The sequence below is a fragment of the Agelaius tricolor genome, unplaced genomic scaffold, assembly GCF_023055355.1.
Source record: "Agelaius tricolor isolate 1412-34295 unplaced genomic scaffold, bAgeTri1.0.p SCAF_13, whole genome shotgun sequence".
Classification (NCBI taxonomy): Eukaryota; Metazoa; Chordata; class Aves; order Passeriformes; family Icteridae; genus Agelaius; species Agelaius tricolor.
In genome coordinates, this window is record NW_027269273.1 from 7,779,856 (window position 1) to 7,795,035 (window position 15,180).

General features: G+C 43.0%; 1 protein-coding gene across 6 annotated transcripts in view; it reads right to left on the reverse strand.

Moving 5' to 3' along the window:
• Positions 1-1,776: 1,776 nt before the first annotated feature.
• ARID5B (AT-rich interaction domain 5B) overlaps positions 1,777-15,180 on the reverse strand; it is a 151,733-nt gene continuing 138,329 nt past the window's right edge. For all 6 annotated transcript variants that reach the window (XM_071438620.1, XM_071438618.1, XM_071438619.1 and 3 more), the window contains 2 exons: positions 8,093-8,291; positions 1,777-4,202 (listed from right to left, as the gene is read on the reverse strand). In XM_071438620.1, the coding sequence (XP_071294721.1) occupies positions 2,052-4,202; positions 8,093-8,291 (2,350 nt within the window). In that variant the 3' untranslated portion in view covers positions 1,777-2,051. The remainder of the gene's footprint in view (positions 4,203-8,092; positions 8,292-15,180) is intronic.

Genomic DNA, 15,180 nt, shown 5'->3' on the forward strand with positions numbered 1-15,180 from the left:
TCTTACGTGATTCAGATCTAGTGCAACTTTACTAGAGATGTCCTCCACACTGCGACCTCTGCCTGGATGAGCCTGCGGTTCTGTTTCCTGTATGACTTGTGGAGCAGCAGGATACCCTGCACTGGCACATCAATGTTCCAAGTTCTACTAGTCTGTTTATCAATCAATTAAATATAGTTTTACCACAGGAATATAAAGTATTTAATTGAAGAAGCTGGATTTGTAACAGTAGACGAGTATATTATTCTGGTTTCCACCTTTGGATATTAAGTATGATACATTATATATTGTATTTGGCTTCATATCACGGGAAAATTTAATGACATGCCTAGCATGCAAAGTGTTTCTTAGTAGTTTGTTTTATCTTTTCATATCAAGTACACTGTCTTTGAACAGTAACTGAGATGGTTTGAATCACAACCAATTTTCACACTGTATAAAGCCTCCAAGTGACACTTTGCTTTATCAATGTCTGTGCTCAGCTACGTAGTGGTGATGTCCTGCAAAGTGAGTATACATCCACAGGGAAGCTCTTTCATCAGGAAAATCCAGCCTCTCCATGCCTGGGCTTTCCCCCTGCAAAAGGATGTGCAGGGAGAGGCCGAGATCCCCGTGGGAGCGTGGAAGGACCATCCCAACCACTGCACAGAATCCCCTTACCCATTGGGAGGCACAGAAACAACCTGTAAGCCTCTGATTCAGATCCACACTGGCTCCTCTCACAACTTCTGAAATTCTCAACATTCACACAAACCACAGATCTGTTTTCTGCACTCCTTTGTCATTCAGCAGCTTGAGCCAGGGAGATTTTGTTTTCTAGACCGTTTCTCTGGTAGGCAGGAAGGTTTCACAGCCTAGGTAAGATTAAGTACAACGCTCGACAAATTCACAGACCACGATACAGGAAAGCAAAGCTCGGTGGGAGGGGAGAAGCAGCCCAGGAGCCATCGAAACAACAGGAGGAGGGTGAGAGATGCTCAGCATCTCAAAGGGGTGGGCCGTGGGGAAAGGAACCTTGTTCGCATCCTTGCACCATAACATCACCTACAGTATGTTTATAACCATTAAGATTAATCTGAACCAGTTGCTTCAGTTTGTAAACAGTAAACGTTACGACAAAAACGAAACAAAAACGCTGCTCAAAAGTATAAAGAAACTGGAAAAATTATAAACACGTAATAAAAAAAATTAGGACAGCCACAGCCTTTAAAAAAGTTGCAGATAAAATGAGACTGTTTAATTTAAAAAAAAAATAAGAACCCAAAACAGAAAAACAAACATAAAGAGCACAGAATATACTGGACAAACGAAACTATATAAATTATTGTGACCAAATGTGACACTGGTAGTTTATGAAGTGGATATGTACAGTCAAATTAAACAGTGTTTACCATTCTGTTCTAATAGTGTTAAAATGAAAAAATCTATTGCCGTTTTACTATACATTGCATTGATTGAATCTTTAAAAGTCAGGAAAAGTTACCCAAAAAAGCACATCCACTGATTGTACAGATTCTCGGCCCACTTCTCCTTTCCAGGTTCATCTGAAGTCCTTGACTCATCTGCAACAATGCACAGCCTCTGGTCCTTGGCTCAGTGAAAGGCAAACACAGCCCTCACTGGGGCTTTAGTGAGCTCAGGACTGGGCCTGCGTTTCCACGGCTCCCTTTGAACATCTGCTCTTACCATGTTCAAGTCCTTTCAGAAAACACATACGCAAAATCCAAAAAAATTCCTTTTTTTCTGTGTTTTTGTTTCTCTCTTTTTTTTGTGTGGTTTGTTTTTTTTTGTTTTGTTGGCTTTTTTTTTTTTTTTGGCTTGGTTTTCTTTTTTGCAAGGGCAGGGATAAGGGATGAGGGGCTGATGTGGGAGCCAGAATTAAAGAAGCAGTCCTGTCTCCATCCAACTCCAAGACGCTCCTCTAGGCAGGATACAACTGCATCCTGGTTGACAAAAATACAGATTGCTAAATCTGCAAGACATCGTCACAGGGGGAGGAATGTGGCTAACTGAACTTTCTCCTCAGACCTTTCTTTGTGAGTGAAGGAGGTTTACAGTTTTGTGCTGGGATGTACAGAGGACAGCTGGGAAGGTGGGAATGCAGCTTGAGGGTTTATAGCAGCTAAAGGATAAATGCTGTTATGCAAAAGGTCACCGTAGGAACTTCCTACAGGTGTTGCTGCAGCTAAGTGTCTGTACAGTTGCTGGGAGTTTGCAGGGGACGTGAGGAATTGTCTCTGCACCATGAAGGAGTGAAGAGCCAAAGGCTGCATTAGTGGGGACAGCACAGTCTGATTTTTCAAGTACTGCAGGGGATGAGAATACCCGGGTGGGAGGCGATTGTTCAGCCCCGTGCACAGGCTTCCCGGATACAAGCCTGGGAAGATGGGGGCTGACAGGGGAAATTTGTGGCTTTCCAGCATGCTGCCAGAATGGAGGCCATGCACTGACTTGCTACCTTCCCCCTCTTGGTCAGGAACCTTGTCTTTCGCCGGGGTCTCCTTTGGTAAGTGAATAGGAGAGACAGCTCGGATTTTTTTTTCAGAAATAACTTTGTCCAAATCCTCCAGGCTCCGTTTCAGAGGCCGGGCAGTCCCCACGTTTTGAGGGCTCGTTCTGCGGCTGATGATAGGATGCACCATCCCCTCCATCTTCCTCAGGTTCTCCAGCCTCTGGGCCTGCTGCTTCCCAGACCTGTGGAGCAACTCACTGTGTTTTTTTGGGGCTGTCAATGCCATAGGGGACACACGGCAAGCTTTGGGGTTACAATCTAGGCTCACCGTCTGGCTGCCTCCAGCCTGGAATGGGGAGATCCCTTTGCATTCTTGTTGGGCTGTGGATGAGTGAGGGAGACTGGAGCCTGGAACCTTTGCAGTCTGTTTGTGTATGCTCTTTGGAAGACTCAAATCTGTTGGCTGATCATCTGAAGAGGCCTCCACTGTTGCCTTTTTTTCTTGCTGATGCAAAGACGACCGATAATTTAAATTTAGTTTTTCTTGGTGTTTGTGTTGAGTAAAAGTAGAAATATTTTCAGACTCTCTGAACATGTCCCGGGGGAGGTACTTTGATGTCTGTTCATTATTAAGGTGGTGTTCTGTGTGCCTATAAAGGCTGTGCAGATGAGGTGATGAATAGAAATCTGCCAAGAAAGTGGGCACGTGGGAGTGCTGCAGTGCCCTTTTCTCACTCATTTTATCTTTGCAGTCCTGGATATCCAACTTCGGTAGGTATGACTCGGCAAGAGAACTGAGGTGATGTTTTGAAAAATCACAGCGCTGAGGATCCGGTTTACTTAGCATGTCATGTTTAAAAACATTATTAATTGACTTCCTTTCTTCCTTGGTTTTAAAACTCTGTACATGTTGTATGACTGAGGGCCTATTAATTGCTACAGGATCAGAATTAGGGGCATGGGGACCTTGCGATACACCTGAGGACAGTTCATCTCTGCTGCTGAGTTTCTTTTTGCTGATCAAAGGTGGAGGAGAACCATAAGGATAGTTACACGAGAGCGTGGCCCCGCTGACCTGTGACAGCAGCTTCTTCTTTGCCAGGGGTGACATGATGCCTGGATTACCTTTAGAGTACAGCAGTGGTGTGTAACTGAAGGTGGAGTCATCGTTCATGGACCCGGGCAGCTCCTTTTCCTTAAACATGTCGAAGTTCTGCACCACCAGGACTTTGGGTGTTTGCTTTAGTGCATTGTGGATATCTTCATTTCCCAGCTGGTCCACTTTCACTGTGCAGTTTGCGATGTAATCGGCCATCCCTGGCAGTTTCTCATCTTCCATGTCGCTCTGAGTGGGCAGATGGACTGGGAAAGCTGTGAAGGGCATTTCTGGAGGTTCACTTTCCAGGCTGTCAGTAAAAGCTTTGTGTAGTTTTTGTTCAGGCTTTGTGTCTTCCAGGGCATCTGCTGAGGGGTGTAATCGTTTTGTGACAGTGGCATCCAGCACAGTGTCTTCTTCTGCAGGCACAGAAACACTTGAGAAAGAGGATGAGTGCTGAACCTCCTCCTTGGCTTTCTCACTGTTGGTGCTGTTTTCTGTCATGTCTGTCTTCTCCAGAGGCAGTGTTCGAGCTGTCTCTGGTAAAAGAGATGGAGGGCCTTGCACAGGTTGTTTCACCTCTCCCACTGTAGGATGTTCAGGGAAGTTCTTCTGGTCTGCTGATTCTTGATCCTTCTCTTGTTCTGATGAAACCTAATGAAATGATTCAACAGACAATAGTAAGAATGCAGTATGTTCTGGCAGCCTGTTTGTAAGGTTATACACAGTACGCTGCTGGCTACTTGTACAGAAGGACTTGCCAACCACCTTGCTGGCATGTGAAGACTCTAACATCAGGTACTGGACTCAAAGAAAGAGAAGTATCTCCAGGAAATATTAAAAAATACACCATCCCTGTCAGAGTTACAATAAAGCATTTCCAAACAGCAGATGGTTGTAACCTGATGAGAGGCACTGGTGGCTTGATCAGATAGCTAAATGCTGAGGTTATACACTCTTTTAAAATTAATTAGGCAAATGCAGAAGAGCAGATTTCATGACACAAACAATAAGGCTATAGAAATTTCTCCTACCAGCCAACTTCACCCAAGAAAACCACACTATTCCTACGCTTTTCCTTCCCTAAAGTCTCTCCTTCATAGCTATCTTAAAATTCAGTGATCACACAGGAGATCATTCACACCCAGTGCTGCATTAAAGTGTGAAAATGATAGAAATGGCATACTAGAAATCCCTATTGTAGGCAGCAAATCACTGCCACAGCTTAACTAGGACACACATTTTTTTATTAACGGATTAAAATGAAGTTGTCAACATTCAGTAAGTGTGTGTGCCTGCTATTACAAACATGGCTTTTATACGTTCTCGTCAATGGGACCGTGGCTCGTTCTGCTCCCCCATTAATACAGCGTGTGTGCACAATTCACACTATTCATCCCATTATGTAGCCGCCTGAACTATGACCCGCAGAGGTCACCAGAGCATCCCATCTGCGATCCAGCTGACTGACAGCCCTTTTCAAAACTGCTGTCACTCTCCTCTGACATGTCATGGTAGAAGACAGTCATAAAACAGCAGCATTGTGCGACTCCTTTATTATTATTGTTTTCTTTCTTCCTTCATTGTAAAGATAAGACGCACCGAGAAAGTTATCATCTAAATGCTGCTTTATGGTCTGTCGCAGGAGCAGGGAATTGGAGATGGTCCTAACGAATCTAACCCTCTCAGAGATTTATTTCTTCACAGCTGCTTTTAAATATTCCTGTTTGGATGGCCTATTAGTTACAGTGTCTGTTAGTCATCCTAACTTCTTCTTTTTAAACTCGTAGCTGCCTTTTGCAGCCAAATACCATCATTAGGTCCTTTACAAAGTACCATCGCTAGTCTCTTGAGCTTATAAAATTACAGGCAAATACCAGACAGATGAGCAAAGCAAGGAGGAGAAAAAAAAAAGAGAATCATACTTAATAACTGTACATTCTGCTCTTTGTTTCTGTTAAGCAATACTTTGATTGAAGTTTCAGCTATTGTGAGGAAATGTGCAGTCTAAGGCTAATAGCATTTTGTCTGGTGTCTTGTTACACTGACAATGTCATTGTGATGGCAGGAAAACAGTGAAGAGCACAAAGGCAAATGCAATCCTAATAAATTAAAGTTATATTCTCTCCCTGCATACTTCTAATGGTGAATGAGTTGAACATGCAATTGAGACCACCACACATCTGTAACTGGATTATGCTCTTCCAGCTCAGTTTCCAGGACAGATGCAGAAATGGCTTAAGCGGTGGCTTGGTTGGGGACATGCCTACACATTTATTTGGTAGCTATAAGGCTCTCCCTCAGAGCAATACCCCATCAGTGCTGTGCCTAGATGAGGGTCCAGGAATGGGGCTCCACTGCCAAGGCATGGCTCCAGTGCAAGAGACAAGCAACCTTCTGCCTGGCTCCAGCACACCAGGATTTTGCTCCACCCAAAGGAGCTGAACATCTCCAGCCTGCTACCCCTGTTAAGCGCCACATCCTGGGCATGGAGCCTTCCATATGGCAAAGCACAGATGAGTTCTGGAGCCCTACACCCACCCAGGGGTGAAACATCCACACTGCAGCCCCTTCACTGCTGGGGCTTTGTGTGATCACTGACCTGTATGGTGACCGACATGGAGATCAAGATACTTAATAGCCTGCCCTGATCAAATAGGGGCAGGACACGTCTTCCACCCCAGTCAGGGAGGAGACATTAATTCTGCTATAAAAGATGCCATTTTACAATAGGGAACTGCCATAATTGTACATTTTTATTGTCTCATCTAAGCTCCCTACATTTCCGATAAGCGCAGCTTAGGAACTCTTCCTGCAATCCACACAAAAATAACTTCAGTTTAAACAGCAGGAAGTTTGAGATAGGGAACAACAAAAGCAAGGAAATTCAAAGTGAAGGCTGTTGCTCTGTTGCTGACTTGTTATGCTGGGCATAGCAGCAGTGGTACTGATAGTGTGTAATGTGTCTTCCTGATCCAAGACCCTCAGTAAATAATCAGGGACGAAGGAATGACAAGGGAAGGGAGCAGAAGCTTTCACTTCACTTCTCCTTGCTTTGGGCAACTTGTCTTGCAACCTTCCAGTGACTGAAGCACGTTTGTGCACACTCTCCTCTTAATGTGTTTTTGTTTTTTTCTTTAATTTTACCCAAACAGGGCTCTCCCTACTTTAAAATTACAGATAAGAAAAAAGTCTTTCTGGGGATTGTTCTTAAATTAGATATTAATGGTACTGTTATTTAAAACACAAATTCTTCTTTGGATGGGAGACTGAATTGTCCTTGTAAACTTAAAGAGGTAGCGGGACATGAAACCCCAAATTTTCTGTTCTCAAAACTGGGTACATGGAGTCTCAGAGGCATCTGCATTGTTTTTTTAAAACAATGAAGAGGAGGATTGTTGATAGCTGACTCAATACAATTTCCAAACAAGTTTAGAACCAGGACTTCTGTACCTGCCAGACGCAATGAAGTCAAAGGAGCAGCCATAGTCTGCCGGGCACATCATGTGTTTCGACATTCTTTAAATACTTACTTTCACTGCAGCGCCTTGAAGGCTGCTGTGATCTGGCAGACTGAGACAGGAAAAGCAACATGTTTTGCAGGGGTTGTGTGTGAGGAGCTTCACCACCTCCTTCACATGCGGTGTGAGCGGGGCACAGGAGAGTGGGCAGATGTGCAAAGGAAGGTGCTTAAATAACACTGGAGCAAAAACCCCATTGATTTTGCATCACTTAACAACACCTGAAATTTACACTTATTTGCAGACAAATACGAGTTCTACCATCAATCTTACCCTGAGCTGTGAACACAAACTCTCTTCTACAGGGCTGTCCTATGCCTGCAAGTAACGTGGCTGTATGTGGAAAACTGGGGCATGCCCATGTGAAGCAGAGTGACACCACAGTAACCTATTATGTCTGAATAGGAACCTCAGCTGAAAGCCATCTACTGCTCGGGAGAGGGAAGTTGATCTCATGGCTTGGAAGGTGGTTCCCTCAAAATGTGACCTTTCAGTTAAAAAAAAAACTTAGTATAATATAACAAAAATCCTAGGGAGCAGTATGTTTTCTCACAGTCATGCATACATCTGTGAGCACAGAAGGGCTGATCCAGAGGTTACCATTATAAAAATCAGCTGTGTCCAACAGTTACCACAGTATTATCAACAATATTAGAGGTTCCCGCACCCTATACTTAGATTAGGAAATAACTGTGGTAGTTGTGTGGTTTCCCTTTGGCAGCTGCTGATCTGTTAATGGTGACCACTGTATAATACAATGAGCAGAACTGGTACTAGTCAGATCCAGAGCCTGGTCCTCTGCCATCCCCACTGTGCAATATGGAGCAAATTGGCTGCCATTCACAGCCCAGCAAAATCCCAGCACAGATAGTATCACAACAGCTGAATTTCCATTGCTGAGCAAACTAAAAGGCCAACTGGTTGGAATTCTCCAGTATAAATTATATATTTTATCACTGGATTTCATGTGATTAAAGCTGTGCATTTTTAATTGAAAAACTGAAAAGCAGGGAAGCAACAGACCTCAGATGCATCTTGGGGTTTCTGTGAATTATCTTTTTCCTTCTTGCTCTTTTGGTTTTCATTTTTGATGCGTTTTGTTGCAGACACTTTTGTTTTTGCTTCACTCTCCTGGGAACTGTTATCCTGTTTTCGAGGTTTCACTGGAGGCAGTGGCTTATCTTCCTCTCCTTTAATAAATCTTTCATATGGCAGGATTAATCTAGGGGATTAAGGAACAAATAATTGATCAGGTTTTGCTGTTCTAGCAAAGAAAAAAAAAGTATCTGCTGTGAGCAGTTTACTTAATAAATCCATTTTCTTCCATGCCATAAAAGCAACAGTTTAAACTCTACATCTATAAATCCAAGTATAAGAAATCAATTTATTTGGCAAGATTATAATGTGGAATAAATTCAGTGGAGTTAAGAGTTCGTGTGGATTAATTGTCAGTAACTTCACAGTGGTTTGTGTGGCTACAACAATTTGTACCAGATGAGAATATCAGCCATTATGTTTTAGACTGATTAAAAAAAAAAAAAATTCCACTGCTTATTTTTATTTTCCCTCCCCAACTTTAACAGCATGCAGCAAGCCCCAGGAAAACACCTACAAAGCCATAGCCAACTTGGTAACAGCTACACAATTTCCAGGCTGCTGGTTCCCCTGACTGCAAGGGCGAGTGCCAGGAATGTGGCAAGGGGCCAGGAGAGCTGGGCTGCAGAAACCCTGTGAGGTGGGCACAGCACCCGCCCGGCCGTCACCAGTGCCAGCCCAGCCATGTCCGTGCAAGGCACCCATGCAGTGACAGTCACCAGAGCCTTTCTTAAGGAAGAAGTGGAGAAGAGTTAAATATGAAGGAATTCTTCACTGTGGAGCTGTCTGCCACAAAGTGCACAAAAGTGCTTTAAAAACACAAGGAAAAAACACAAACAAAAAATATCCTCCCCTGAAAGCATCAAACACACCGAGTTTTAATCTCTCTGTTTTCCCTTTGCAATTCTTGATCTGAAAGGAAAAATAACTGATATAATTAAAAGGGATGGATTGCATTACAATCTCAGTTTCAACTTCAGTGATTAAAGTTTTTATAATGCATTTTAGTATGATTAATGACTCACTGTGGGATTAATATAAGACTCAGACTTTAAAAATATGAACATTAATACAGCAAACATAATCTGTTAAAAAAAAAAGACAAGTTGACTCTGTGAAGAAAATGTACTTTGCTTATAAATAACACAGATCTACTCAAATACCAGGAATCCTTAATTATCTTTAATCTAAGACTCCAAGGCAGAAACCTCTTAGGTTCAGATATTCGTTTGTTATCCTAGAATCAGTTTCTAAGCATGCAATTTTGATTTACATACTTAGATGTTCAAACACAGTTTGGGCTTAAGAGAGCAGAATTAGATTGCTCGTGATCATAATATTTTACTTTTTAATAAAATACAACATAAATTATGTTAAAATATAAACCTAATTTATGCTGTATTAGAAACAAAATTCATTAACTGAGCATGCTCTGACATGGTATGTGCAAAGAGGCGTGAATAATACTTTCTAGCCCTGAATTTGGCAGGGCTCCAGTAATGAAGCTAAGCAGAGCCCACAGGGAATATTCATCTTCAGATCCCATTACAAACTGAGTTTAAACATGTTACAGCTGCTAAAACTGGAAACTGCTCCCTCTATGCAAACTTAGCAAAATAATGCGTAGTTGCCAAATACCTGCTTCCCACTGTAATATTACAGGTAATGTTTATATAAAAAAAGCATAACTAAGCAGAAGGAGAAAAAAATAATCCTGTTCATACTTGAGGCTGCTACATTTCATTTGCAAAGCACAAATATTGGTGAAAACACCAAATTCCTCCCCGCGCTGCACAAAGCACTTTGGACTTCACTTACAGGCAAGGTTGGGTTTCACACAGGGCAGTGCCGAGGCTGCTCTGCCATGTGTTAAGTATTTAAAGTCGCTTTTAATAAAAACACATTTTATTACAGTAATTGTTAGCACTGCGAGGGGAGTGTTTGACTTTGTTTTGTTTCCATGGGAACGCATCGCCCATTAAAAATCTACATATTCCATCCATAAAGGTTTCAGCCGCTGTCCGGTGCCTCATGGGGGACAGAGATGCTCCCAGCCCCAGGAACGAGCCTTTCCCTGGAAGATGCCGAGGGATTAACCCAGTGGCTATGGCCGGGCCAGGAGCAAGGCCCGGGCCAACATGATTAATCACTGCTCGCGTGCTCTCCGCTGAGCCTTGTAGGGTAACGCGGGACCCAAACTCCTCCTCCTCCTCCTGCCTCTGCACCTCACCAGAACTCATTAGCTTGGGTGCTAATTAGTAACCGTGGCTTAAATTTCCTTTTCTGATCTTAAGGGTTCATGTGGGAGTACAAGGTTTTCATTTTAGTTATTTTTCACTGAGCTCAGCAGTTGGCAGGCCGACAGCAGTAAAAATACATTTCACATAGCCGGTCAGTGGCCTGGAGCCAGTGGCAGGAAATCTGGAATTAAATGTTTCGTGTATCGGGGAGGCGGCATGACTAAGGTAAAACTGAGTCAAAACACAAGGATGGCTTGTTCTAGGATTTTCCCCTCCTTGTTTCAAAGGAGTGCCGGCCGAGGTGGCTTTGGGGGGCGGCTGGCGAGGAGCCGGGCAGGAACGCGGGCTGCGAGACCCCAGGGAGCAGCACCGAGCCCGGCAACAGCAGCAATTGCCTCTTCACGTAGAGATTTCCGTCGGTTGCAATTTTCACTGAATGTTTTTTCAGTTATCCTGTCATGGTACAACACAATTACCCACAGGATATGATCTTATCATTTGATTATTAGAAGTTTTTATAGCGCAGGAGTAATAAAGCTAATACAGCTCTCTCAACATGTAAGCAGCCGGCTCACATGCCATGAAAGCAGCCGGCTTAGCCAATTTAAGGTCAATATTGCCCAACACCGGAAGAATGCGATCTGCTGTTAGCCAAATAGTTTAGCAGAATGTGACATGTCTGAAACCAGCACAAGATATTTTTTTCTTGGTCAAATATTTGCAGTGCAGGTAAGATTTAATCAATCTTTGCGCAAGGAGATGTAAAGACAACGTCCAAAAAACTGGATCCAGATACCTCAAATGTATCGCGTGTTGGAAACAACAATTATGTTTTCAGTCGCTTTGAACTGTGGCTGTACTTCCCGACAGGGGGGGAAGTACAAAAGTATTCATAAAAAAGGAAAAGAGGGGGAATATTTTGTGGTCTAAAGAATATTTACTTGTAAAGCCTGCAAGAAGACCAAATAAAAGGCTCTTTATCATGATCAAGATTCCAATATTAACATTAATAAAATGTATTATTTATAAGTCAATTAACATAAATAGAATATGTAAGCACTAGTGTATTAAAAAAATCTTTCCACAGGCAGCAGATTTTTAGCAGCATGAGGTTTTTTTTTTCCTGGAATAATACAAGAATAACATTTTCCAGCCAAGAGCAGAAACAGTAGGGGAGTCTTTGCTATCACAGGGCTTCTTATTAAATTCAGTCACTGTGAAAAGCCAGTCTTTTTCCTTTTTTTCTTTTTCTTTTTTTTTTAAATAAAGACAACTTAAAATCAATACAAGTTAGATTAACAAATCAGTACTATACTAATCCTGATTTATTACAATCGGCAATATTAAGTTTAATCACGTATAAACTGCTATTAAAAAAAGATTTTCCTTTAGTAAGTCCTGAATTAAATAATGGTGCAGTGTACCGAGTTTTTAGATCTGCATCATCTGATATTATGAAAAATTCAATGTACTTCTCTGCAGCAGATGTCAGAGGTCAGCAAATCTATTACAGTAATGTAAGTAAGCTGGCTTTCTGCCAACCTTTTTTTAGAAAACACTGAAGCAGATAATTTTATATTTACAAATTCTAAAATCCTCCAGGGACTAAATCTCTTTCCCAACAAAAAGCAGAAACTTCGTATTAGAGAAATGTATTTCACAGTATATCAAACATGTCTTCATCATTAGCATTTCATAAAAAGAAAAAAAAGCCCTTAATCTTTATTAGTCAACATTTTTTTTCCCAGCTACAGAACTAACAGTACAAGTTCTCATCTGAGCCAGTAACCACTATATGTATTGATTATGCAGAATGAATGACTTTTTTGGCCTGACTCTGCTTCACAGGACACATGAGAGCACATCTATTTATAGGCATGATAAAAAAAATAGTTACAATAATGCAAAGGATCTGACCAGCCCAGAAAGAGGAAGGAAATTAAATGTTAAGGCTGCCAGTTTCCTCTTTAATTCTCCCTACTGTGTATGGATATGACAGGGCTCTGGGCTGGGGAGGAACCATATGCCCAGGACACACAGGGTGATGGAGGGAAGGAGGCAACTCAGCACAACCCCTACAAAATTTTTTTTTGTATCGCTGTTTCAGTGTTTATTTTTGTTTTCTTTCTGGCAGAATAAAATATTTCAGCATGTCTCCCATTGACATCATTGTACTTTCTCCAGGGATCCAAGCCCAACACAAAATAGGATGCATTGGAGCCTCTCAGCCACAAGAATAATCTTGGAAGGCCTTAAAATATCAAAGTCCACTCCTTGGGAGATGTTGCCCCATTCGCATCCTTGGCCAGGTTAAGGAGGCTAATTGCAACAAAAATGAAAAATGATTTAAATTTGCTCCACCAAATGAATACAGCAACCAGTTAACCCATGGAACTCACTGCCAATGGATATCTTGGGGCCAAGGGATTAGTGAGATTATGCAAGGATTAGATGCTAATGTAAATCATGAGAACATTAAGCTGTTAGAGCTTCAAAAATGCTGAAAAGGGACAGGCAATAGGTCTCTTTAGTGGTAGGAATTTAGAAAATGCTTTCCTCCTGAGCACATAAGGCTATGGTGGCTCCAATTCCTTCTTCTGCAGGCACTACCAGAGCTGGGGGGCAAGACAACCAGTTTTTTCAGTCCAAGAGGGCACCCATCTGCTCTAGGATGTCCTCACAGCAGCTGGGCAGAGCTGCCCACAGCCCCTGCAGCCAGAGGGTCTGAGTGCAGGGCTGGGACAGCCCCTGTGGTGAAAATGGGCCCCTATCAGTAACCTCAGTGAGAGAAACCTGATTCTTTTCCCCTAGAAAGTCAGTGGCAAAACATTCAGCTGTTTTAAGGGACCAGCAGGAATGCCTGAGCTCTGATCCCAAGAGAAGTCTTGTCTTTTTTTACACTGTTGCTTTTCAAAAAAAAAAATCTTTGAGCACTGGTCCAATGCAGGCAAGGGAAACAACAAGGGAAAACTTCAATGACAATCAGTTGGTGGGGATAGCCAGGAACAGGAGGCAGCTCTCCTGGGCACCAGTGACACATTCCCAGGAAAGAAGGGAGAGGACTAACCCAAACTTTAAGGTCTCAGCTTGTTTTCCAAAATGGGAATATAAAATACATTCAGGAAATGAAGCAGTGTGTTCCTGAAGTCTGCTTTCCCTGGATTGCATTGTACAATGCAGGGGTTATGAAAGCAAGCCTCACGTGCTTTTGTGCAGAACACAATAGCAACGGCTTTATTTGCATTTGTCTGAAGTACAAAACTGGCACGTATTATATCAGCAAAGACAAAATATGCTGGAGTTCAATTTTCTTTCCAAAGAACTTTCCTTCCTTAAAGAAATGGCTCTTTCATCCTTTCAACAACAACTTTCCTCACAGCCCACTGGGAGTGCTGGTGGGTAATGAGAATGGCTTACTGCTGAAAGGTGGGAACAGCGCTGCTCTAAGAGAATTCAAAGACACTTCGTTTTAAGTAAACTGGAAATTAGTGACATTACAAACACAGCTGCCGATTTAACTGCGCAGTCCAGTGAGGCAAGCTCAGGCACTCCTGATCCTAGGGCTCAGCAGGGGGAGATGAACAACTCCAGTCTTCTGCCTTTGGCACAGATTTACAGCATGGAAAGGAGTCAAAGGAAGGGTGGTGGACACAGAGCAACTTCCCCAGCTCTCTCTACCAAAACCACTACAAGGCTCTGTTTTGGCCATAGTCACCATTTCTGCATCTAAAGGCAGACATGCATTTTTTCTGGTAGGTCCATGGAGTCCTGGTAGGTCCATGGAGTTCTGGTAGGTCCATCCATCCTACAATGCTTGGTCCCTAGGCTCAGAACAAGCTTATAGATGCCATTTTGCATTGCCTGTGGGGTGCAGGTCTCCTGGCAGGACTCCAAAATCCTGCTGACCCTCCCTGGGAGCTCTGAATTACATCTATATTGCAGAAAGCTGAACAAGCTATGGGCATTCTCTTTCATGTTAACAAAATTCTAAAGTACAAGGTGGAGATTCCCAGCATTGCTGGGCAGTCTGAGGGACAAGATGTTGGTGCTTACTCATCAGTGCTGCTCCTGCAAAAGAGAATGGCACACACCTCTCACTGTGCAGCACTCTCCTGGGGCTTCTCAGCTCCCAGCAGGGAAAAGGGGCTTGTCCCCTGTGCTGAGTCTGTTCCTACTCCTGCATGTCAAGGAATGAGACTGCCATGGGTGACACTGACTCCAAGCTGGACTGCTGGCACCCCCAGGCTCTGGGCACTGCAGGCCCCCAGCACCCAGTCAGTGCCAAGGCACAGGTGCATGGTGGGCACGCCTGGCAAGGGCCTCTCTGCTCAGGTGACAATGCACCCAGCAGCACTGGGCAGCACTCAGCGTGCCCCAATTCTGCTGGGACAAACTCCTGGGTGAAAGGAAGGACATAGGTGGGAAAACAATTCCCCACCAGGAGAGAGAGATCATCTGCTTGCAGGCACTTAAAGGCACTGCCCGACTATCCAGCACTTTGCACTCAAGGACTCCTGCTGACTCTAGCAATGGCCACTAAGTTGCTGAGGCTGAAACCCCAGAAATTTTGAAAAAAAATGCACGTTCTCAGATGTTTTAAAAGGACAGCTAGGGATCTGTTTTAATGGTAAACAATTACATTCCTCTGTCATCTGATACTTTTTAAATTTTGGGGAGGGGGGAAGCTTTCTGAATTTTCAATAGTTCCTTTGTTAAAGCATTTGTTACTCACATAATTGAAAAGATGTTTGTTCAGTGGTATGCTTGAGAGTACAG